The sequence below is a fragment of the Tachypleus tridentatus genome, chromosome 9 (assembly GCF_004210375.1).
Source record: "Tachypleus tridentatus isolate NWPU-2018 chromosome 9, ASM421037v1, whole genome shotgun sequence".
NCBI classification, from domain to species: domain Eukaryota; kingdom Metazoa; phylum Arthropoda; class Merostomata; order Xiphosura; family Limulidae; genus Tachypleus; species Tachypleus tridentatus.
The window spans coordinates 21,297,248-21,324,753 of record NC_134833.1 but is presented as its reverse complement, the minus strand read 5'-3'; the positions used below and the strand labels follow the sequence as shown (position 1 = coordinate 21,324,753).

At 31.6% G+C, this 27,506-nt stretch overlaps 1 protein-coding gene across 1 annotated transcript; it reads right to left on the bottom strand.

The window, feature by feature from the left end:
- Positions 1-212: 212 nt before the first annotated feature.
- LOC143224840 (uncharacterized) lies at positions 213-26,265 on the bottom strand. The gene is made up of 6 exons (XM_076453196.1): positions 26,057-26,265; positions 18,203-18,337; positions 17,669-17,815; positions 16,413-16,527; positions 11,917-12,052; positions 213-6,593 (listed from the first exon to the last, which is right to left on the bottom strand). The coding sequence occupies exons 1-6, from the start codon at positions 26,145-26,147 to the stop codon at positions 6,501-6,503; spliced, it is 717 nt and encodes a 238-aa protein (XP_076309311.1). The 5' UTR covers positions 26,148-26,265; the 3' UTR covers positions 213-6,500.
- Between the last annotated feature and the right edge of the window lie 1,241 nt (positions 26,266-27,506).

The following is a 27,506-nucleotide window of genomic DNA, read 5'->3' as shown; positions in this document are numbered from 1 at the left end:
CCAATGTTGTTTCTTAAACCGATTATCAACATACTAATATACAGAATACAGCTCCAGTTATTTCATTGAATAAAGCAGTGGGTGATTTCAGTGACAAATGAAACATTTTATCAGTAATATGATTCTCATTTGAGAAATGTAAATTAAAACAGCATATAATAAATCAAACTCACCCCCAAACCAAAAGCATCTCACAAGTCCTTAAGTCCTTATAGCTTTTTATTATTGGAATATTTACACTAGCTCTGGTATGAAGGACTAACACACATACAACATTGAATTACTTTACTTAAAACCACTTAGTTCAAGATCAGATAGAATGTAAACAAATATTCATGAGGAAAACTTGTTAGCACACACATTTCTAACTACTGTCTTAACATTCACAGGATCCTGCAAAGTTCAGTGGCAAGTGTTAAAATTTCTTAAATTTTAATTCTGTTTTGAAATTGTCTAAGCACCTTTTAAAATCCAACATTTTGAATCAATGACATTGAAATAGCTAATAGATTTACCCACCAGAAAATAGCAACTAATTTCTTTTTGTTATTTCTATTATTTTAAGACATTTTCTGTCAAAAAATAGCTGTAACCTGGTTATAGTTTACTGATATGTATACCAATCAAATGAATAAAGTTTTTACAATAAATCCTATGTCTGAAATAACATTCTACACTGTTACCAAAAATAGCACAAAACCCATAAAGACACTGGTTTTATCAAATTTAATGAACACTTGTTATGAATACAAACAGTATATCATTAAAAAACATTGACATTTTTGAGGAATCTTGACATTAGTCATCTTATAAGAAGTGACTGTAAGAATCCTAACAATATTTACAAGTTAGCCAGCTTCACACATGCACTTAATAACCTGATTGTAAGGATCCCAACAATAATTAAAAGTTAGCCAGTTTCACACATGCACTTAACCTGACAGAAGGATCCTAACAATAATTACAAGTTAGCCAATTTCACACATGTACTTAATAATCTGATTGTAAGAATCCCAACAATAAAAGTTAGCCACTTTCACAGATGCACTTAATAACCTGACAGAAGGATCCTAACAATAATTACAAGTTAGCCAGTTTCACACATGTACTTATTAATCTGATTGTAAGAATCCTAACAATAATTAAAAGTTAGCCACTTTCACAGATGCACTTAATAACCTGACAGAAGGATCCTAACAATAATTACAAGTTAGCCAGTTTCACACATGTACTTATTAACCTACCACATGTTCATATTTTAAATGCAAGGAGTTCAATGTATAACAAACAAACATGTAGAAAAATACATACTAACAATTCGTACACATATTTGCAGTAATCAAAACATGGTGTCTGCTACTGAGTATTGACTAAAGAGCAATAATAATATTTTAAGATTATTCTGTTCTCATTTAAAGGACTACACACACCAGCATAGGGTGTTGTGAGGAGGCCAGATAATGTGGCAGGATTTTGTAATGTTTTATGAGAAAGGACTAACAGTGAACCAGAAACCATATTTTACAGCCTAGTAAATTTCCTTTCACAACAGAATATGAAAATTATTCTATTTGTATGATGAAACACGTGTATTCAAAGCATTTGTTCTCATCAAGAGCGTTTCAAAATAAATTAAATGGAAGCATCAGACATACTTATTCAATGAGCTACACTAACACAGGCATATTTTAAAGAAAGTAATCATTCCACACCATTATGGCTTACAGCTTCAAATGTATGATAAAAAACACCACAATATATTTGACTTTTAATTCTTTTAACTGCAAAGCAAGTTTGTTTGTTTTTTTGTTAACCGGGAAACACTAGAAATGTATTTATAATGGCCAAAATGAAACCAAAACTTTTGCTTTTAATAAGGCACATGTATCAAACTATCTCTCTTTGAAATGATTTTTGAAGTTGTCTTGCAGTCCAACCACACCCCCCACCCATGTGGACTGTTTTAGACTGTGCATAAGACTTGGAAATAAAGACTAGAAAGTAAAGTCAGCATACAACAATCTGTTTACTTAAATTAAATTAACACTTAAATAAAAAATGCAACAAATGCAATGCACTACATTAGTTCTCAAAATTAATTATGCTAAAAATATATGTTAACATATGAGAATACTAATTTTTTTCACGTTCCTTACATCGGTTACAGTTTTTTGTCATATCCAAAATTATGTCATTGTAATCTATATTTACCCTCCTATAACTTACTCTCATTTTACTAGATATCAAGAAAACCTTTGACAATAAACTACTGTTATACATGATGTATCAGAATTATTCAACCAAAAATGACACCGTTTTCAACCACAAAGGATGAACACCTAGGACACTAAAATGTTGCATAGCTGTAGCTAAATGCATCAAGTTTAAAAGTATGTTCTACTGTTATAACACAATTGTATTGCCAAGGCTAAACACTATCCTGATGAATTCTTGACCTCCAAATAAAACTGAAATAGGAAAAACCAGTTTGTTACAACATGAAATGTACAAAGTATGAAAAGAGGAGGGAGGGTATATTATGAATGGGCAGATGGAACCACACATTAGTGTATAATTAAGTACACCATTTAGTTTGCATGACTAAATCCTACTGATATACTGAATGGATAACCTGGCAAGCTGTTCATAAAATACTGTTTTGCTCTAGTTGCATCCAACACAATGTCAGAAGATTATTTCTGTAGACTAAGGCAGATTCTTCATACATACAAAGTGCAAAACAAACAAATCAAAGTGCTGTCTGCAATGTCAGTATACCCCAATGGTGTATGAGCATTTTTAAAGGTTTGTCTTTGCTAGTTCTACAACTTCTGTCACAACTGTAATGTAGATATCAGCAAATTAAACCAGTTAAAACTCTATAAAGGTTATGGTCTAACTCTAGTAAGATGTTTCTTTTTGCACAAAGCTACATAAGGGCTATCTGCACTGTCTATCCCTAATTTAGCAGTGTAAGACTAGAGGGAAGGCAGCCAGTCATCACCACCCACTGCCAACTCTTGGGCTACTCTTTCACCAACAAATAGTGGGATTGATCATTACATTATAACACTCCCACGGCTGAAAGGGCAAGCATGTTTGGTGCGACATGGATTCAAACCTGCAACCCTCAGATTACGAGTCAAATGCCTTAACCCATCTAGCCATGCCAAGGCCCTCAAGCAAGAAACACACAGTCTGAAGATAACAGAATTACATAAAACAATCTTATCACACTTGTACTTCACTGAAGAAAGAGGGGGGCCATAAATAATAATTAAATGTGAGAGAGGACAAAAATACTAAAGTTCTGCTTTCACACACAAATATAATAGTTTCGCATGTTATTTCACAAATACATTGGGGAATTTTTGGAAACAAAACTCCATATAAAAATGAACGTTTTACCTGACGAAATATTTATCCTTAGATTATTTTGTTTTTTACTAATAATGGCATACATGAAGAATCATACCTTTTATCAACAAAATTATGAAACTATTCATCCAAAAGCTCAACAGTGTAAAAGAATTTCATCCACAAGAAAGTAATACATGCAAGATCCCAGTCAACAATGATTTAAAAATTTTGAGACTCCAAAAACAATTAATATAAAAATATTTACTTTTACTTTTTGAATTATTTTAATACTTTCCCAGCACAGGCATATTCATCACAAAAACTACACAACTGGAAACATCCAAAAGTTTATGATGAAATGAGCAATATGATACGGATTTCTGCTTGTTTCGGAATGTACTTTCTTTGCACGTATTTTGTGACAGTACATAATACAAATGCTTTATTTATTGTGACATATTATCAACACATTAAAATGGTAAATCTGAAGTGTTTTAATAACCACTAGTTCCAGTTGTCATAAAACAATGTCCCCCGCTAGTACAAAGGTAAGTCTATGGATTTACAACACTAAAATCAGGGGTTCAATTACCCTTGATGGGCTCAGCAGAGAGCCTGATTTGGCTTTGCTATATGAAAAAACACACACACACCCTCATAAAACAACATATTCACATGCAATTCACTTAGGTTATCAAAGCAACACTTCAGTTATAATAAGAAAATGCCACTTACTATTCAACATAAAACTAAGATGACAAAATATATTAATACATAACAGTTAAGCTCCCATCAAAATTTTTTCTAATAAAATCTCCACAGGTACAGACCTAAGTTTAAAGAAAAAATAAGGTAACTTATCATAAAGATTAATAAACTGACCTCTTAATGCTTCAAGATTAAATTTATTAAATAAAAAAGTGTAACACTTATGCTAATTCCAATTCAGAAAAGTCTATAACAATACAAAAGTACATGTGTACAAGCTGACAATGGCAGTGGATACCATTATATTGAAACAAGTATTAAAATATATCTCCATAACTAAGTTATATTTCAGCAATTTCTTGGATATAAGAAAAAAAAAATTTTAAAGAAATAAACACCATCTGGAAATGATACATTACTTTCTATACTATGTTGAGTGTATACAATGTAATAGTTGGCAAAAACACTCATTATGATTTACAAAGGTGAAAATGAAATGCTATAGGTCTTTGGTTAGTCACAGATTTCTGTTGTTAAGCACATCTCTGTGGAAAGATAGAATGCTAACAAAGATACATTCATACATACAGATATATGTACTGATGAACACGTGAGCCTAAGTCCCATGGGGCTTTATGGGGCTGCGATATTACAAATTTAATAACTGTACTACTACTTTACACTGTTTCACTATAATTAGTTTTCATTCCTTTAACCAAGGTACTAACAATAATTAGTAGGCCTACTTATTTACATGCTGTGATGCAAATCAACGACAAATTTGGGATCCACTTTAAGCAACTCCACATAAAAGCTTTTTCTGCCCAAGTTCCCAAAGGCATCAGTTGAAAAGTTTTACCTTTGTTCAAACCTTGGAGCTGAAACAATTTGTTTGGGACCATTTAAAAACTGGTGAATTCAGAAGTTTTGGAAAAGAGATTTTATGAAAATTCCCAGATTCCCCAAAGAGTCGAGAAAAAAAAATTTATTTCTGTCCAGATTTGTGCATTTGGCAACACTTAGAAGTCAATGTGACCAGAAACTTAGCATGAGTTACATGACACACAGACACCAAAAACTTTCTTTATATAGACATAGTCACAAGTGTACTTAACAGTCAGGAAAATAGTCTTTGTTTTGACCTAAAATAAGCTATAAAGGTCTAATTAATTCCACAACCATCAGCGAAAAATGACAGATCACTGCGACATTTTTCTCTGTATCAACACTTGACAATCATGGCATAACTCAGGGTTGTCACAACTCCTATAATGGGATAATCTATCGTTGTTTTTAACTGAATTCACTTCTTCCTGCTGTAGACACAGATATGACACTATTTTCGTATGCCATCACAAAGCTAATACAGATGGCCAAGACATCACACTCACGAGTTATCAGATCCAAATATTACATTTCCTCTAAAACTAGTACCATAAATCTATTTTATAACTTGAGTTCAAGTATGACTTAAAATGAAACTTCATTTTAAAACAAGACTTAACTCTGTAAAACCAGCTGCGACTGGTTCTCGTTTCATTTGCCTTCAATTTCTAAATATTTCGTGAACTCCTTAACCATGTTCCATATATAGAGTTACTGAGTTAAACCTGCATTTTCATACTCATTGGTTCATACACTGATATTTATATTAAATATGTACAAATATTTCTATAAAATATCCACATTCCTTCACAACTTCACTGAATAAGGGTACAAACATTCCTAATATTTTTCAGCATGAATGGCAAGTTTTCTAACAGTATAAAATCACTCCATTTTCATGTACATGAATAATTACTTATGAAACATTACTATCTTGTTTCCATTACATCAAAAGTTGACATTTCCAATTAATTTAAATTTGTAAAATAATGAAGAAAAAAAACCTAAACTATGTAAACTGCTTTTCATGTAAAACAATGAAAAACCTACAACTATGTATACTATTTGGAACTTTCATCAAAATTATTTTTTATAGAACAAAACATTTTCTTCAAGAAAAACAAAACAAGAAATGCCGACATTTCTTATATCAAAAGTTTCTACAAACAATATAACTAGTGTAAATGTATGGGACATTACAAACCATACAATACACGAATATATAACAACAAAATCCAAGATACAGCTTTATTTTAAAATACACAAAGCTGAAATTCTTGAAGCATATCCACAGGTTAACGTTATTATAACGAAAATTGGCATGTCATTTACCCATCTTTTTACAAATGTAGCGATACATGAGATAAAATAATTCTAACTTTAAAACATTAAACAAAACTGAGACTAAGTAGTAATCCTCTTCTGGTACCTCTTAACAAACCAATTAAAGGGTAACAGAAATACCAGGTTCCAGTAGGTCTGTTCAACAGTTATTCACTTGATTCTTGGAAGACAGGATGCTCGAATAGACAAGATATATATACACGTCATGGTTTATCACTGTTTGAAAGTGTTACTGCAGTAATTGGCATAACTTTTACTGCTTCTTCATACGAAGGTGGTGGTTCCTCAGGAGCATTCTACACATTGTATATAAACATATACATATAAAATAGCCGTTTTCTTTGGAAGTAAATACATCACTTTTAAAACTTTGGTCGTGAAAAAAAATATGTGCATTAGAAAAAACCAATAAAATTTGAGATTCATTTGAATATTCCTTGTGTGAAATGTGGTAACAATGACTATACTAAGTGTATCACAAATGGCTCTGTCTTCACTAAGTTATAAACAATTATTTCTAAATAACACATTTACCACCATCTTGTCTCCTGGTGAAGAAAGGAAATATGCATATGAAACAAAAATTCCTGTAAGATTTAGTTGAAGATTTTGGTTAAACCAGTACATTAAGATTAAAGAACACTGAAAGAGCAACTGTTTTGTGTTGTGTCATTACATTTATCAAAAGATAAAGTAATAAAAGTTTTACAAGATGTGTAGCAAAATTGTAATAAGGTGCTAAGCATCCAGTAAAAAGATAAAAGTAAAGTAAATGTAGTACAATTCATAAAAGGAAATGAAGATAAACCCAATAGCAATTAGAAACATTAGTGGCATAAAACCAATGTTGACATCCAGTCTACAATGTTAAGAGAGAAACTACAGAAAGAGAAGTTATAAAGGACCCTTTCTCGCATAATGGTAATTATCATAACCCGCCAGGAAGACTAACATATAAGTAGAGGAATCATCGTCAGTCACCTGAAGTTGGTCTTTCCAGTCCTGGTTCTGGGTTATGTGTCATTACAGCCATTATCAAAGGGGAAAGTAATAAAAGTGTAAAAAAACATGCAGCAAAAGTGTAATAACAACACTGTCCACCTTGTTAAAGTTTTTAGTTTTTTTAATAGCCATTAATCTTTTTAATGTCATTTAAGTGTTTGTTATTTATTCGTTACCGTCACCAATAACACTGTCTAACGTGAAGGACAAACCTTGGGACAAAACATGTTTAAAATGGTGCTGTCATTGAGAGTTGTAACGATGGCAGGAAAGTAAAATGTGGCTTATTGTGACCTGAGTGTTACACAGACTACATATTGGTGCATCAGTTTCAGATAAAAAAAAAATGATGAGTTAAAAAACTGTGACCAATGCGTAGTCTAGTCAGAACAACTTCCTCCTTCCAATCCTTACGGAAGCAAAACAGCCAAAGTCCAATATAGGGTTTTATTTGGAAAAGCTTGTTTTCGCATTGCTCACTCCAAGTCGACTGCCAGCTGGCAGGGAGCCAAGCCTTGAATACAAGACCACAGTCCATGTATGGAATAGGCACAGTGGTGATAGTGCCAGGACAGATAGATTTAGCTGTCGTGTCTGCAAGCTCATTCCCTCGAATACCAACATGGCCTGGTATCCAGAGAAACTGGATAAAAGTAGATGTTAATGAGAAATGGGCCAGTTGGTTTTGAATATCAGTGAGAACAGGGTGTGAACCAACGAGAAGCGATTCCAGGGCCAGTAGAGAACTAAGCGAGTCAATATAAACAGTGCAGTTGGAGCACTGCTTAGCTACAATATGACTACAATATGATCCAGGGCAAGAGAAATGGTGAACCTAAAGGTTTTTCTGACAGAGAATGCAGGATGAGAAAATGAAGTACAACTGGTGGTACAGATATTGAAGATTGCTGATCAGAGTCTTCAAGATATGGTCGTTTACCTGTTGACTGTTTTTTCATTATTTTATTTAAATTTTTATTAGGAGGATCCATAGGAAAAAAAAGAAAATTTCGATGCCCACTGACCCCACCCACCATGGAGCCCTATGAGGGGATGCAGTACAATGTCAAGCAAGGACACTGCAGCAACGCCAAGGTTTCGTGAGCACTATACCCAAACACCAGCATCAGACACAATGTCCACAACACCCGTTGAGAACTTCCAACACTGGTACTTGGTTGACTCTAGCCCAAGTGGACCAGCCAAATGATCCAAGAGAGTCACCCAAAGGCTGCCTGTCTACAGAAATTCAAGGCCAAAGTGATGGGTTAAGGTTGGACCCCTCAACCACCAGGATCCTCTCCTCCCCTTCACAGGTCGCCACGCACAGCAAACACGTGGGTGGATGTTTAGATCCCAGAGGAGGTAACCTGAAAGAACAGAACCTTCCCTGGGAGGTCCTCTCACCATGTACAGGAATCCACACCAAGGGGAGAGGAGATTCAGAAAGGCATTCTTCTTAGCAGGGTATCTCCTCAATATACATGAAAGTCAGGCTATAATAACAGAACCACATGTTGGTGGCTTAACAGGTAAACATAATTAGAGTTCAAAATATTGTCCTGTAGTTGTAATGGAAAATCCTCAGAAGAAAAAAAAAAGGATAAGTAATAACTAAAGACTGGACAAGCTTCTTTCATCCAACTCCAGAAAGGTCAACCATGTCACAAAACTAGAAGAACTGAAAAGATCTTGGTAAACCAAAGGACAGGCTTAATAACTCCTCGTAAGTGCAATGGGAATACCAACTGAAGTTAAGGGAACATAAAAAAGGTTATAAACATCACATGGAGAATTAGCATATACTCTACAATGTCTGAAAAACAAGGACCATAGGAATGTGTGTAAATCCCCTGTCAAGACACCATTACCCACCAGATGAACTCTCTATCCACTTCAACTTGGCATCACCCTTTCATGGAACTTGAGTACAGACAGGTTAATTTTGCAAAGTACAAACACAGAAGGATATACTGTATTATTTCAAATTTAAGATGCACCCTACTTTTAAAAAGGGATTTTCAGGAAAAATAATTTGGATGATAATTAGAAAGGAGTAAATGTGTCTTAAAAGAGATTATTAATGAATCAAAAATGTTAATAATGTATTTAAAATGAAATATAATAAAAAATATACAAATATACAGAAAAATTTAAATTTTTATCACAATGTTACTTCCTGCTTTCTTTATTTAATCAGAATGTTACTTCAGTGTTTCTTCTGACTCACTGTTATATTCTGAAGACGAAGCATTTTCATCACTTGATTCACTACTGTTCCAAAGAATATCATCGTGTTCCATCTTACTCATTAGATAAACAACATTTTAAAAACAGTTTTCTAATAATACCATCTGACACTTCTTTCCAAGCTTTTGAAATTCACTCCACCATTACTGATGCTGATACACTTTTATTATACCACTCAGTGTCAAAGCATGATTGTCTTTATTCAGCTAAACCTCATAATGCTTACAGGTACAATCTTTGAATGACTTGTTAATGGACATAAAGAGGTTGTAACTGACCTTTCATTCCACCAGGAATTATCACCAGATCATTGCTTTTGTTCCTTAACCTACTCTTGATTTTATCAGAGAGATAGCCATGAAATACATCCATTACAAGCATGGTCTGTTGCTTTAATAATGCAGCAGGCTGGCAACACATCCAAACCACTCTTACATTAACTCTGATGTCATCCATTCATTTTTTGTGCATGAACTATTACATTTTTGATAAAAAAATTCCTTCTGGCAATATTTATCTCTTTAATATGACATACAGGGGTAATCTATTTCCATTTGCAGTTACACATAGTATGATACTAACTCTTAACTTTTCATAACCAGTGGTTTTTATTGTCACCTGTTTTCCTTCTTTGACATTTACAATGTAGTTGTGTGGCATGTCGAAAAAAACTGCCGTTTCCTCTACGTTATTGATTTGCTTTAGGGAATATTGATTCCCTTGGCATAGACCAATAATGTAACTTTGATATTTAAGTCTTGTTTCAAAATCAGATAGTAATTTCTGACTTGTTGTCCTTCACCATAATGACAAACCTTCTCTTTTCATAATTTTCTCACACTAGCCACGACTAGCCTTGAAAGAAATACCACTATTTCTTGCACATTCTTTTCCTTTTGTAACTCTCTAAAATATGTTAAAACAGCTGCATCAATTTCAGGATATCTTCCTTTTCTTGGGCCAGAAAATGACTTTGTACTCTTCATGCAAAAAACAAACAAACCTGGTTTTCATACCAAGCCAATAACGTACGTTTTCCTCAATCATTGTATACTTTTTTCCGGTTGCACAATTCCCAATCTATTCAGTGCAAAAAGTTAACTTTTCTTTTAAACTTGGCATTGTACGTAAAATGCTTTTCCATGGGCGAAAAACACAATAAAATAGCATCTGATAAACAGGAAAGTCAGACAAAGACTGAGAACGATGATATCCAACTACACCACTAGATGTGCTGACATCAGCAAAATTGACATTTTGTACATTTTTTTTTAGTTGTTCTAATCTAAGTTCCTTTTAAAATATAGTCGAATCAGTTGGTTAATGGAGGGGTTTTTCAAAAATCTTTGTTTGAAGGAAAATAATGTTTTTGAGACTTTCAAAGAGTTGAAAATTAACATCTCAAATTTAAGATGCACCTTAACTTTCAGTTTGGAAAAATGTGAACAAAGATGCATCCTGAATGGATTAATCTTCACAATCTCAATTTTAAGAAAAAATCGTAAATCAAATTTATATAACTTCTGTATCTCACTTAGCTTGGAATTGCGAACGAAAGTATTTATTGAGCTTTATAAAAATACCTGGGCTGCCACATGGGTAGCCAAACAAGTGTAAACAAGTCTCCAAAGAAGTTTTAAAGTTTTCAATATTGGCAGAAATATTAGTAGCAGTAATTACTGTTGACTTCAGAATCACGGAGAATAAAAGTAACAATGTGACTGTCGGCTAGAAAATATGTTTCATGGAAGGAAAGTATGGTGTACATACATCATTCATAGAAAATATGTTTCATGGAAGGAAAGTAGGGTGTACATACATCATTCAGACACACAAGAACTAAGTTGAATGGAAGGCAGAAGAGTGGAGAATTTTGGGTAAATTAACGTGTTCATAACTTTTGATTTCATACTGAAAGCGATTTAACAAGAAAAAGGTTTCAGTATTATAAGGAGTGAGACAACTTAAAATTAATTTCTAACAGTTTATTTAAGCAAACATATTTTTTTAATAGGACCATGTTGTTCATTTTTATAATTGTAGAGCTTTCTCAAATGACCAATTACAGATTTGATTGACTGTACCCATGATCTTGAGTATTGTAGCCTTTAGTGTTAGTTTTGATTATATAAAAGTATCCCAGGCAAGAATTACCTTCACTCAAATGCATCATAGGAGCTTTCAGTACATTAAACATTATACAATAAAATAAAATGTCTGCAACTAAACTGACAAGAATTCTTAAATTTCTCACTTTAAAAAGAAATATTTTGCATTGGCTTGATATCAAACTGTTTTAATATATCATGGGAAAAATTCTTAGATAGATATAAAAGCATCATCACTACTGAATATTAAAGTTCTTACCTCAACATGTACCACTGTATCATAAGAAGGTAAGCTATCAACTGCACGTAACTGTGTGTTATGTTGTTCTTCTGTCTGGGCAACAGACGTTCTATTACCTTGAAACCATAAGATGCCACTCCCTTCAGAATTTTGTCTACAAATATCCAAAGTTATTAAAACACATATAGCTGAATTAGTTAAATAATCAATCTTTTAAATGTCATTCAAGTTTAACTCAAAACTAAATTAAAAAAGGTACAATCAGAACCGAATGATTAGTGGTACTTGTTAATCAATCACTTTGAGGGCTCAAATGCATTGGTTTAATCAATTAGTACAGCACTCCTGAAAAAAAAAAAAACAAATGATAGTCTGCTAGCTTTATAATATTTTGAAGTTCTGCATTATTCTATCATATTCTCACATTGTATTTTTGTCTTGCTTTGGTTTATTTCTTAACTATTTTTAATTACCCTCAAAGGCATATTCTTACCCATCCACCCCAACGTCCCTCATAGATCCACACCTGCCTATACAATATTAATGAAAATAGTTATAGAATTACAGAACTACACACAACAAATTTAAAAAAAAAAAAACAAATTTGCACTTTATTTAACCCTTAAGTAGCCACTGCAACCAGCCAGTTGCTTCCCCTCTAGTGAGCAGTTCAAAACTAGTGACAGTAGCAAATAGTCTTAGCAGCTTTTTCATAACAAAAACAAAGTAAACAAGTGAGACGGCAATGGAAATCAAACTCAAAATCCTCCTCGTATAGAGAGCATCCCCTCCTAAACCACCAGGTCAAACTATCCCAGTGCTCAACAAACTTACAAGATAATAAAAATAAATGTGTACATGACATTAATTAATGTAATCACTACTCATAGGTAATTATATTAATCAAATCTCCCAACTCTATTCAGAATAATCATTCATGAATTATTCTGGATTCATAAGGAAATAAATATATTTACACTTTTTTAATGCCTTAATTAAAAATCCACAGATAATCCAGGATTCACACATCAAAACTGCACAACAATATATAACACATCTGTCGTAAAACTGAAACCTTATTTCCTAATTTGGAAATATAATGAAATAGATTTTTTTAAAAAAAAATATTAGTAAAATTACAAATGTAACTAAACCTCTCACAACAATAAATACAGTATGAAAACATTTTACAAAATTTCACATACACCATAGTTACCACACTGATAAATAACAAAAAGTGTATTTGAAAGTGATAACCCCTCAGCCATTCAAATTATGACTTAAGATTAGCCCTTAAATGGCAGCCACCATCAACTGATGCTGCTACCTACAACATTGCCACTGTTTAAGGGTTAACGAACAGGAAATTATTACATGCAAAAATCAGTTTCATATGTTTAGAAAAAGAAGTTGTGTGAAACAAAAGCTGAATAAAGATAACCCACTAACTTATTGACCTTTAAAACAATTATGAGTTTTCCACCAGTAACCAATAAAGATAACCCACTAACTTATTGACCTTTAAAACAATTATGAGTTTTCCACCAGTAACCAATAAAGATAACCCACTAACTTATTGACCTTTAAAACAATTATGAGTTTTCCACCAGTAACCAATAAAGATAACCCACTAACTTATTGACCTTTAAAACAATTATGAGTTTTCCACCAGTAACCAATAAAGATAACCCACTAACTTATTGACCTTTAAAACAATTATGAGTTTTCCACCAGTAACCAATAAAGATAACCCACTAACTTATTGACCTTTAAAACAATTATGAGTTTTCCACCAGTAACCAATAAAGATAACCCACTAACTTATTGACCTTTAAAACAATTATGAGTTTTCCACCAGTAACCAATAAAGATAACCCACTAACTTATTGACCTTTAAAACAATTATGAGTTTTCCACCAGTAACCAATAAAGATAACCCACTAACTTATTGACCTTTAAAACAATTATGAGTTTTCCACCAGTAACCAATAAAGATAACCCACTAACTTATTGACCTTTAAAACAATTATGAGTTTTCCACCAGTAACCAATAAAGATAACCCACTAACTTATTGACCTTTAAAACAATTATGAGTTTTCCACCAGTAACCAATAAAGATAACCCACTAACTTATTGACCTTTAAAACAATTATGAGTTTTCCACCAGTAACCAATAAAGATAACCCACTAACTTATTGACCTTTAAAACAATTATGAGTTTTCCACCAGTAACCAATAAAGATAACCCACTAACTTATTGACCTTTAAAACAATTATGAGTTTTCCACCAGTAACCAATAAAGATAACCCACTAACTTATTGACCTTTAAAACAATTATGAGTTTTCCACCAGTAACCAATAAAGATAACCCACTAACTTATTGACCTTTAAAACAATTATGAGTTTTCCACCAGTAACCAATAAAGATAACCCACTAACTTATTGACCTTTAAAACAATTATGAGTTTTCCACCAGTAACCAATAAAGATAACCCACTAACTTATTGACCTTTAAAACAATTATGAGTTTTCCACCAGTAACCAATAAAGATAACCCACTAACTTATTGACCTTTAAAACAATTATGAGTTTTCCACCAGTAACCAATAAAGATAACCCACTAACTTATTGACCTTTAAAACAATTATGAGTTTTCCACCAGTAACCAATAAAGATAACCCACTAACTTATTGACCTTTAAAACAATTATGAGTTTTCCACCAGTAACCAATAAAGATAACCCACTAACTTATTGACCTTTAAAACAATTATGAGTTTTCCACCAGTAACCAATAAAGATAACCCACTAACTTATTGACCTTTAAAACAATTATGAGTTTTCCACCAGTAACCAATAAAGATAACCCACTAACTTATTGACCTTTAAAACAATTATGAGTTTTCCACCAGTAACCAATAAAGATAACCCACTAACTTATTGACCTTTAAAACAATTATGAGTTTTCCACCAGTAACCAATAAAGATAACCCACTAACTTATTGACCTTTAAAACAATTATGAGTTTTCCACCAGTAACCAATAAAGATAACCCACTAACTTATTGACCTTTAAAACAATTATGAGTTTTCCACCAGTAACCAATAAAGATAACCCCCACTAACTTATTGACCTTTAAAACAATTATGAGTTTTCCACCAGTAACCAATAAAGATAACCCACTAACTTATTGACCTTTAAAACAATGAGTTTTCCACCAGTAACCAATAAAGATAACCCACTAACTTATTGACCTTTAAAACAATTATGAGTTTTCCACCAGTAACCAATAAAGATAACCCACTAACTTATTGACCTTTAAAACAATTATGAGTTTTCCACCAGTAACCAATAAAGATAACCCACTAACTTATTGACCTTTAAAACAATTATGAGTTTTCCACCAGTAACCAATAAAGATTTATTCTCACTGAACATGAGCAACACTGTACAATTATCAATCCAAACCAGATGTGAACTGGTTAGTTGGTTTGAAGTGAAGCACAAAACTACACAAATGGCTACATGTGCTCAGCTCACCACGAGTATCAACACCCAGTTTCTTGCATTGCAAGTCTAAAGACATACTGCTGTGCCACTGGGGTGACAACATGAATTGGAAATGTTGCAAAAGACTATACCTAAATACATGATCCTGCACATGCAGTCTTACAAATACACATGCACACAGCCTAATGCAATCTGAGTTGTGCACAAGTTCCCTTTTTATTAACCTTTAATGTGTAACATTATTGTAAAGCACATCATCATTGTTAGTGTCTACATTACCTTGATTGGTAAAATTGTCTTAACTCATGCAATGAGACAAAATATAAAGACAGGTTCTGGTTTAACAAGGCAAAAACTACTCAAAGTGACATCACTCCTACATATATATCTACTCAATTTTAGCAGATGTCCACAAATAAAGTGTAATCATAATATTCTTCTCCAATGTGAAATAAATTTTTGTTTGTTTCTTTTGAATTTTGTGCAAAGCTATACAAGGGCTATCTGCACTAACTGTCCCTAATTTAGTAGTGTGAGACTAGAGGGAAGGCAGCTAGTCATCACCACCCACCACCAACTCTTGGACTACTCTTTTACCAATGAATGGCAGAATTGACCATCACATTATGACACCCCATGACTGAAAGCGTGAGCATGTTTGGTGTAATGGGGATTCGAGCGCCCTAACCACCTAGCTATGCCGGACATGTGAAAAAAATGACAGCACAAGACTATATGTATGATACAAAACTAGTTTTTAATAAACAGTCAGGTAAATGAAATCTAATTTGGAAGTACTTGTCCTTAACAAATTCTTAAAATGCTCACACCCACAAGAACTTGCATCAGCACTGACAAGATATTCAACAAATGTGCTAACAACTGCTAAGCCAAAGCATAAGAAACTTATCTGGTTTATAATGGTTTACAGTATCAAACTGAATAATGTTTCAAAAGATAAACCTACAGCACTTTAGCTAACTTGGCTGAAAATTTTCACTCACCTGCGACACATATGGACGAGAGCTAAACAGCAACACACTACACTTGCAAATGCGAGTGAAAGACCAACAGCAGTTGGAAGAACAAGATTTGAGCTTTCATTTCTAGTTTCTGAAACTGAAAAATTATTAGATGTATCATTTAGAAAACGTAGTAGAAAATAAATACAAACCTCAAACTTTTTAAATTTCTTTACAGTAATTAAATGTACTGTGATCCCTTATATATATTTTATTGATACATTAATAAAACAGTTCACCTGACAGAGTATTACAAATACCAATAATGACTGTTTAACTATCCTGTACACATGCTAATAAAAATGTTAATGCATGGATGACAAATTACTACTGAAGTTTCTTACTTACCAAGACAAGATATATTGGTGTACATATTTTTTAATATACAATTTTGAGTTTTCTCACAACAAGAGAAAATTTGAGACTATTTAATTTTCTAGTTAATTTAGGACTACAGTTTTTGACACCTTTTGGCAACATGGAATAATGTACCTCAAAACTTACCTGATAATGAAATAGGTCTCTTTCAACATAAACCAATAAAATTTCTCATTTCAAACGTAATACATATTTTCAGGTTTAATTACACTGTATCACTTGTCTCTGACTACCACATAAACACTCTACCCAGAAACAAATTCAAAACAATATTCAATCTCACAACCATTACATTTTTTTAAAGGCTTTTTAAAGATAGCCATTTTACAGCTTTACGAGATAACCCGTAATATGTATAACTTGTTTTTTCTGGAAAATAAGAAATGAGACCAAATTAATCAAATTACTGTATTTCAAACTAAAAAGTTGTGTGAAGATTTTTCACTCTCTTTTAATGCCTAAGCATGTCGTAAAACAATTTACACGTGTTGTTTTGCACCATAGGCCGAACTCGAGAAACAGACCAGAATTAACAATAACACAAATCTCCTCATCTTAACAAATAACTTATCTCATCAGATTATCTTACACGAACCTACATTTTAATGTAATAGATTTGTTTTAAATACAGTGAAAAACGAGAATGATAAAAACTGCCTATAACTTAGATAAAATATAAATGCATTCCTCAAAACTTACACCAAGCTTAAATTTTCTACATCAATATAAATATAATAGTACCATTATATTTACCATAACAAACAATTAAATAAAGAAAAGGATAATGTGGCACATTCTAACACAGAAAACACTAATCTAAATGAGCACTAATACCTGTAGTCTATATAATAGTTACTTACTTTTCACACATAACCCTTTACTAGCATCATAAATATAATCTGTGTGACATTCACATGTACTTCTATAAGGCAGCTGTGTACAATAGGCATTGTCATCATAATAGGTGCACTCCTCCGTGTATTCGCATCTCTCACCTTGTTTCTTACCTGTTTCGAAAAGAAACCATTTCAACGTTTAAAACAAAAATAACTTGTAATTTACTCATACATTCTTCATGTAACAACATGTTTTCAAAAAAATATAACAAAAGCTTCTTACTGCATGCATCAAATCCCACTTACAAAATATGATGAATAAAAATATGAAGGAACATAAGTTGTGAAAATGTCAAAAGTCTCCACCAGAGTACACACCATTTTACTTAATCTCAAATAACAAAACTGTGCTAACCAGAGAGAATTGAGATGATTGTAAAACCACAGAAATACACATAACAATGCCAATCAAAATATTTCTTGTTTACATATACAAAGTAAACTATTTACCTTACAAATACCCTAGACTTTTTAAAACAATTACAAAACAATACTTACCATGTTTACACTTGTGAGAGTCAACTTGAATTGGATAATCAGCTTTACATCTACAAATTCCTCTTTCACAATGAACGTTACTTCCTCGACAAAACACAGACAAAATACATGGCTCACCGACGTGACTTACTCCCTCTAGTAAATAATAAAACTGCATTACTGCTGAGATTTTCATACAAATTAATTTCAAGAAAGTTTTATTATAACTAATGAAATACACAAAGAACCATTTAAGTTGTATTTACCACTTTAACTCCCTGTTCACAATTTAACAATACACAATATTCTTGTATACTCATGTCATCATTCTAGTAGTGTACTATCATAAACATGGTGCAGATAAACAACAGACAACCATGATTACTAAATGATACAATAAAGCTAATCAACAGATCATGATATTAAGATTATAATATTGACAGACATGATTGATAAATGTGTAATGGTTTAAGGTATATAAACTACTTCATAGCAATAATTTGTCATCATTAAGACACAAAGACGTAGCTTATTTATCTATGAGTACAAAATTCATTACAGGGCAATACTGTAGCTGTTTGGATGAAAATGGGTCTGAAAACTGAAAATATTGAAATAAGTATCTTAGGAAAGTATTTATGAGTAACAAAAAGCATTCTGCATATCAGGTTAATCAACAACAGTCAAGGAAATACTGTAACTCTACAAGTTAAAGGGTTGCTTTAAATTAGCTACTCCCAGGACTCAAAAAAATAAATAGGGTAACTCGGAACAGTGGAAACTTTTAAGATACACTAAAAATGTAATCTTTCTCACTTCAAATATGGTCTAATAAAACTTAATATTTTCTACCTCAATGTGCTTCTAACTTGCTCAAAAAAATATTAGCCTGTTCAGTGCCATAGACGAGATAACTCATCCGAGCCAATCAGTAACAGTGCCACGGACGAGTTAATTCGTTCTCAATGTTATCAATGTGTTTTTAAAGACATGCATTTGACCTACTTACAAATTGTTTCACTTTCAATCCAAAATGGCATCATGAGAAAAGTTACAAAATGAAGAAACATTAGAGTTGTATTTTGAACTTAGTTCGAAGTTGACGTAGCAGCTGAATTACTTGGCAGTCAACAGGTTAAAGACCAAAATAAAATTTATTAGTCAAAAATTAGTAAACTTCCTATAAACCTTAAAAAGATAAACCTATTAGTATGACCCTTGTTTCAGTTCTACACCTCATAAACATGAACTACTGGTTAATTTTAATAAATGAAATGCATATGTCACAAAATTCAAATATTTTGTCATGAAAATAGAATTTTAAAAAGACGTACACAATAAAATAGGTTCCACTGACCATTTACAAAGTTAGTAGCTTAGGAAGAAAAGATTTGAGAGTGACAAAAAGTTTCTCACAGCAAATGATAGTTCCAAGAAATACACTTGACTACCGGTAACATAAAAAGAACTATAACAAATCATACCACCACTGCTTTCAAACAATGTACAGCTCTAGAAACAAGCATAAAAACATTGGTATTGCACAAGAAACAGATTTAAAGATATTTATGTTTTTCTTAACAATTTAATTAATCCTTATGACCAAATCTTAATAAGTTTGCTAAGGATTATGACCACAAATACTAATAACTTTATTACAAAGTTAAATAGCTGGTGAATAATTTTTGTAATCATTAGAAGGTTTTGTTTAACGTTGGCTCATTCCATGACACGCTCTTAGTTAGAAGAATATAAAGAATTAGATAATAAAGCTGGGTGACTTTGATGTATATAATCAATCACCTACATGTAGAAATTATAATAATTTAGTGTCACATAAATTAAATCATGTTCAATCCAAATCACAGTTTTCTGTTATTACTGCTTTCTATTATTCCAATAATTAATCAAGTTTCTGATTATATAATGTCACAAAATAGTTAACTAATTGAAATTATGGGTTCTGATTATTATTAACATTTTCAACTATTCCAACAATCCAAGTAACTGAAATACTGATATTACACTTGTTGTTATGCAAAGCTATGTAATCAGTCTTCCAAGAGCCCATAAATAAATGGAGTATATTTGTTACATAATGTCAACAACTATACACATCTGCCACATTCAAAGTTAAGGAAACCTTTTGTCCAGTACCAGGGCTTGTTATACTAGCTCAAAGATGACATAAATACTAGTGGCCTACATACTTTATATATAGTGAATTTCAAGATAAAATGTTTTCGTATGAACTAGATTTAGCAATGAATTGTGATTATTATCACATTTATTTAGGTTACTTGCAAGTGGTATAAATTATTAACAAATTATTATTTTAACACTAATTATTAGTATTTACAATTATTACCATGTTCCATTACTCAACCACAATTAACTGAAATTAGAATAATACTGATTCTCACAAAACAAAATGACTAATCTAATCAGAGTGTCCAATTATTTCAACAATCAAGTAATAAAATTATGATTAGATTGGCTGTCTTAAAAATAACCATCTGATTCTTAGCATTTTCATTAATAAAATAACAAAAACCACTAAGTTACCCAGCTCCGACTATAACACAAGACAAAAACACTTCAACTGAGAAAACTTCCTTTTTGGTAAATTCTTAGAATTGTTTCAATACTTAACAAGTCAAAAACCTCTCATTAGTATCCATGTGGTGAATCATTACCATTTAGATGACACATATACATGAATGTTTTTCTGTGAAATGACATCATATTTATAATTTGCTTTAAGTCTTATAAATAACCTCTGTGGTAGAATATACCAGTAAGTATTAAGCCTTGAATGTTTTTCATGCAACAATCTAAGACTACCACCTAACCTAATTTTATGAAAAATACTGGAATTTAGTGAAATTGCTTGTTTGTTTCAATACTTGCCTTAGTTAAGTTTTGAGAATTGAGATGGATGATAGGGCAAAAACTAGAAATTTAAAATGTAGCACAAACCTTAAAGTAAATGGGTTTTGTTTCAAAGGTGTTATTCATTAAAGTCTTTACATAGAAGTTTTTTTGTTTTTGAAGCTACTGCTATCAAACAAGAGGTAATGATAATAGCAACACAAAGAGATGGAAAACTGAATATCATCATCTTCAAAATAACTTTATAAACACTTAATAGAAACAAATGAATTGTGAATGCAGTTTAATTTTATACCTGTGGCTGGAGGTAATTAGAATTAAATAAAAGTATGACTGATAGTGTATAATATGTACTTGTCATCGGTATGTAACTTGTAACTGTTGTAAATTTTATTATCCTACAGTCAGAAAATTTGTAAAAAAAACCTTTCTTTTATGAAAGTTTTGTTTTTCTAGTAGATAATTTTGAGTGCCATTTTTACTCTTATTTGTTGTGAAATTACTGAACATATTAACAAAATTATGTTAGAAGGAACCCTGGTTTTATACAGAAATAAAAAATTTTAATAACAGTTTCCAGAATACCTAAACAATGTTGACTCACTTATAACTTAAGAATAAGAGTCTGATGTTACACACTGCATGTTGATAAAATTATTTTATTTTTTAAAAATATTAAACATATAATTGGATTCAAACAAATATGCAAAAGTCCTACAGCACTGTGTACATAAATACTACTATCTAAATAAAGCTAAACAGATGCAAACCATACAGCAACAATCATTGCAACATGAAGCAAATTATATATATATATATATATATATAAATAACCAAACAGTTTTAACAGGAATTGTCTGTTTTTCACGTAAAATTACAAAAAGGCTATCTGTGCTAGCCATGTCCAATTTAACAGTGAAAGACTAAAGGAAAGGCAGCTAGTCATCACCAACCACTGCTAATTCTTTGGCTACTCTTTTACCAATTAATAGTGGGATTGGCCATAGCATTATAATATCCTCTCAGCTGAAAGGACAAATATGTTTGGTGGGGCAAGAATTTGAACCCATGACCCTCAAAATGCAAATCAATCACTTTAACCATGCTGAGCCTTGTATTTCAAGACAAGTAGAAAAAACATTTCTTTTGGTACATTTAGTAGCTATAGCTGACAAAAAACTTTAGAATTGCTACAATGAACGGTTTATTTGTATACCACTTCCTGTCACTCAAAACAGAAGTTGTAAACAAATGCAAGTATGTGTCTGTATTTACAGATTGTGATTTGACACGTTACAAAAACAGGTAAAGATAATTAATAGGCATCAAAAAATAAAGATATTACACTGCTGGAATCAGTGGTGAGTAATAGTATTAGACAAAACAAATGAGGGAGGCTGGTTGACCAATCAATATGAACCTGCTACACTGGAATCCTGATGACAGTAAAATAGTGGCTCAAATATAAGTTTGGTAGAAAATCTTAAGTATGTAAAAAAAACTGTAATTAATGTAACCAAAAGAAACCTAACAGGTAAATATGAAAATGCACTCTAAAATTTGGATGAATCAATGAATTCTATGCCACTAGGATGGCTCTTAAGCTGCAGGTAGTACATTTTATAATAACCCACACAACCAATAAAACCATAAAGTTGAATCAGAACACTGAAGTGCATTATTTGATAAGAAAATTGTGATATACATAAATACAGAATGATGTATATTTTATATATGATTAGGGACATGGGCAATTAGTCATTCTATTTTTTGTGAATCTTTTCTATACTTTTCCTCACAATAAATGTCTTGCATCCAAATTTTTTTATTTCACACAAATTTTTCCTTTAAAATATACGTGCATTATTTCATACTCCTTCATTTAACTATAAATTTCAATATTTATATTAAATTCTGTATCAACACAAAATGAACCTCAGAGAGACCTTGTACTATTTTGAAAACAACCAGTTCTGCTAGGAAAATATCTTCAACTTAACTTTGTTTTTATCCCATAAATAAATAAAAATAATACAGAATCCAAAAATTAAAAATTGATATAAAACACTTATAAACCAAGTAATAAGTGTCATATGTGTATTCATTTTTTTTTTTATGAGGACAATTTTTAAGAATAGGAAAGAAAACCCATACATATATCTTAGCACAAAACATACAGATATATATAAATACATACAAATGTTAGGTGCTGGTTCCACTTAATATATTAGACAAACAAAAACACAAGTGAAAGCAGTTTTGAACATTGGATCAGCATTCATTATAACCAATACTGTGTGATTGTAAGTTTTATAGATACTACAGACAGAAGTCATCCTTGACTTTCAGATAAAGAACACATCAGCAACAGCCCACCGCAGTTTCAAAAACGTTTTTACCTGGTACAGCACACAGAATGTCACTATAGGAGGATATATAACCGGCTGCAGTAAAGCCATAACTGGCCTTATGATGTCTAAAGCCTCTCATACTGAATAGTCAAACTATGGAGTTTGGCTTGAGGAAACCATGTCATCACTATGTCTCAAGCCTTAAGCTTGTTCATTTCCTTCTTTCAAACAGCAGTTTCACTTAAAACTACCTATCTTGCTTCTGCACCTTATCAAAATACCCTATTTCCACTTTTTAAATTAATAATTTTTAATAAACTTGTGTATAACAAAACAAAATCCTTCTGTACCCAGAAGACGTTTGAGAATTGATGCTGAACTCTGGTTCTACTGGCACAAGTAAATGAAAATTCTAACACATATCCCTCGATGTTGTGGCAGTCCATCACAGATGAATATACCTTACTATAATGGCACAGTATGTTAGCATCTGCCAAATGGCATCACAAGGGTCCATAAAACATTTCACACTTTGGGCATTCAAGATTCATACAATTAGAGAAATAGCTGCAATATGTGTTACAACTATGCTTTTATAAGAACACAATTTCAAATAAAAGTTCTCTCCTCACAACAAGAATGCAACTTCACTAGATATGTTCATGAGGGTTTCAGTACATCATTATTCATGTAATTTTTAAATGTAGTACTGAGAAACTAGAGTTCATAGAAAAAACTTAATGTGTGTTATTACATATAAAAACATTATAGTTTATACCACTACAATTTATGAAAATTTTGATCTCTGTACATTGAATAATCTTGGTCCAATGAGTTGCATATAACCAAAGTACCCAACATGTCCAAAAATAAGACAAAAAACCATTATTATGTAACCATACCAGAACATTGCCAACCTACCAAATTGTTATCTTCTTCTTGTTGTTTTAGTTTAAGTAACTCTACAACTATTTTATCAGCAATATCAGTTTAAACTTAAATTCACTCTATATGTTTATGGGCAGTACACTATGTTATTGGTTAGTCACAATAACTACTAGTAATTAAACAAACAAATCATGATTTAAAAAAACAGTATGAACAGGGTGACACAGTAATTATCAGCCAATAACAGACAAGCATCAGATGGCTGTAACATGTAAAATAATCAATGCTTTGTACACTGTACAATCGGTGCTTTTAAAGTGCTAACTTTTATATTAGGCCAAGTTAAAAAAAAAAAAAGTTTAGTATGCAATTTTTGGAAAAAGGAAGGAGGTGCCTTTTCTTTTTTATTTAAATGGCTTCTTTTAAAGAAAGTCCGCACCATTTTTTTATCATAATTATTTCTTGTTTTCAAAGGTCCATGTCAAATGCAAGTCTTCTATATTTCATTCTTTCATACAAACTATAGACAATTTATGACAAATACAGAAATGCAGCATGAATAAACTGTGTTTATCTCATATTTTGTTTTAATTTGGTATGCTTCTATATTTCTTTGTATGATCAAAAAATGACAACTCAAAAAGGGAAAAAAAATCTCAAAAACAGTAGGGGATAGGAGCTGCAGAAAAGGACAGGGACATTAAACATGTATTCTTTGTTGTTTTTTTACTTGGTCATATGTACGAAGTCAATATACATAATATTAAATTTTATTAACCACATTCATAGAATACACTAACTTTCAATCAGGAGATGAAATGTCACAAAACAAGTAATAAAAGTCATTTCTACAAATTTTAAAATGCAAGGATAGCAGTGCCACAAAAAAACAGTTTTTTTAAATGTTAAAAATGTGCAAATTAAATATTAAAACATTAAGCAACATTCAAAAGGTTTGATAGTTGGTTAATATAAGTAATATTTAGACTCTATAATATTGATTTCCATAATTTATGAAAAATATCATTATAATTCAAGAGAAAAATTTAACTCTGTATATACTAGTTAAACGTCAGTTTCTGCTAAGAAAGGGTATTTACTTACTAAAAAACATAAGACTTCACAGGAAGGCTACTAAAATTATTGGACTAATGTTGGAAAGGATATCATAAGGATAGATTAATATCTCTCTCGATTTATTTTACTTTCATAAAATAACAGTAACTTATTGAAGTTTACAAGAATACAGGATAAAAATTGGATTAATATGTTATATTGTAAAGATAATAAAACAAAAATGACATATTTAAGATTTGGGAAGACAGGCTTGGCTACATTTTATTTTAAGAGTTTTATTTATTTGAAAATAAAAGGTAGGTTTAAATGTTTACTCTTCTCAAGTTAGGACGTGCAAGGACAACCTTGAAATAAAAAACCAAATGGTCTCTTACTGTCTAAAGGTTTTATTACTGTCACAGTTGAAACTGACACGACCTTAACCTAGAGAAGATTAAAACTTCATTTCAGAATCGTGAATAAAACTGCTCTAGAATTAACATCAATAATAGTATTATTAACTATTACCGATATTGTGCGAGACGTAGAGACTAGTCTTACTAAATTGTATAGCCTATAGACTAAGGCTTTAAAAAAAAGGATATGCTACTTATGCTTATAGGCCTAAATTGGCTTTTAAAAAACCTTTAACTGTACCAATTGTAAATTATCAATAATAAATCTTTACCTTGAATGCATAGTCCTAAGAAAATTATAAAGGTGAAACTGTACTCAAAAATAAATGGTCGTAATGTCCAATACTTAAATATCTTTGCCATTTGCCTTTTAATCAACTTCAATCACGCATATTCTAAATTATATTTTGTATACTTCGAGGCAATCAAACATAACAAATATCATTTTGTATAGATGGCTCTGCAATGCAATAGTATTTTCACGTCACTTTATTACAAAATACTTTTAAAACGTTCCTATGACGTCATACTTCCTCGAACTTTTCGTATTACATTTTTGAAACATTTTCCCTGATCGTCTGACAAAAAGGATGACGTAGTATATTACAAAATATCACAGCGACAACAATTGTTTAAGACATTACCTGCACAGTTTTGTAAATAAACAATTTAACTGAACAAACAACTTAATACTTTATTAACAATATTATAACGAACAGTTATTTAATAATAACTAGCGTAAAGTCATGCTATCACAAGAAAAAACATTTCAAAGTTTCTACAAAACTGTCAACAACAAATAAAATCTGTTCAATAGTTTCAAAAAATTGTTTGTTCACATTTCGCTGTTTGAATGTCAAAATAGCATAAATTGCTCAACTTGGAAATCTACAACAACAAACAGTAAGAATGTCCATCTTGATTTTTTTTTATTTTAAAAGTAATTATATTTCATGTCATCAAAAGAGAAATATACGTGATTTCAGGTTGGCCTCAATAACATTCGTTTCAGTACCATTTTGGTTGAAAGGGATTTTTGTTTAAATTTTTGTTGCAAACGCAAAGTTACACCATGGGTTATCTATGCTTAGTCCCTCACTGGGATCAAAATCATATTTGTAGCGCTACATGTCCTTAGACGTACCGCTGGGTAATTGGGACAGTTGAAAGGGTAACGTAACAGCTGTTGTTCCCAAATTACCATTTAGAATGAAAGGGCCAAAAAGTCTTCATTATCTGGGACATCAAGTTTCACATCGCTTTGGATAGCAAATATTGTATTAAGCACGAAACTAAGGTGAGTTAAACAAATTCTTTGTAAATTGTGAAATCACATGTTGATCTTTTATTTTCTTATGTGTTTATCCTATGCTTTGAATTAGTAACAGTGTTGGTATATAAGCACATTGTTGTATTTTGTACAATACTTTCCTATTGTTGTTTTTTACATTTACATTTACTACTTTTCTTTTATTTTCGTTTATATCTCGGTATTCAAATGTTTTTCAACTTACTGTAACATAATTTACAATAACAAAGTTATTTTAACCGTTCATCTAACACATACTTAGCTGAAGGCTAAGCTTATAACTGTTTAGCCCAGCCATATTAAATTCAGATTTCCCTGACAGATTTCGCTTTTGTGCTCTTAATCATTTGTGATTCGCAAGGATGTTCTAAATACATATGGTTGTAAATCGTCTAAACTTCAGCATCAGTCAC

Coding starts and splice junctions, on each gene's coding strand:
- LOC143224840 (XM_076453196.1), bottom strand. CDS start 26,147: ATGGCAAAGATATTTAAGTATTGGACATTACGACCATTTATTTTTGAG. Junction 12,053..16,412: donor CTCGTCCATATGTGTCGCAG/GTGAGTGAAAAT, acceptor GGATATTTGTAG/ACAAAATTCTGAAGGGAGTG. Junction 6,594..11,916: donor ATACAGTGGTACATGTTGAG/GTAAGAACTTTA, acceptor TACAATGTGTAG/AATGCTCCTGAGGAACCACC.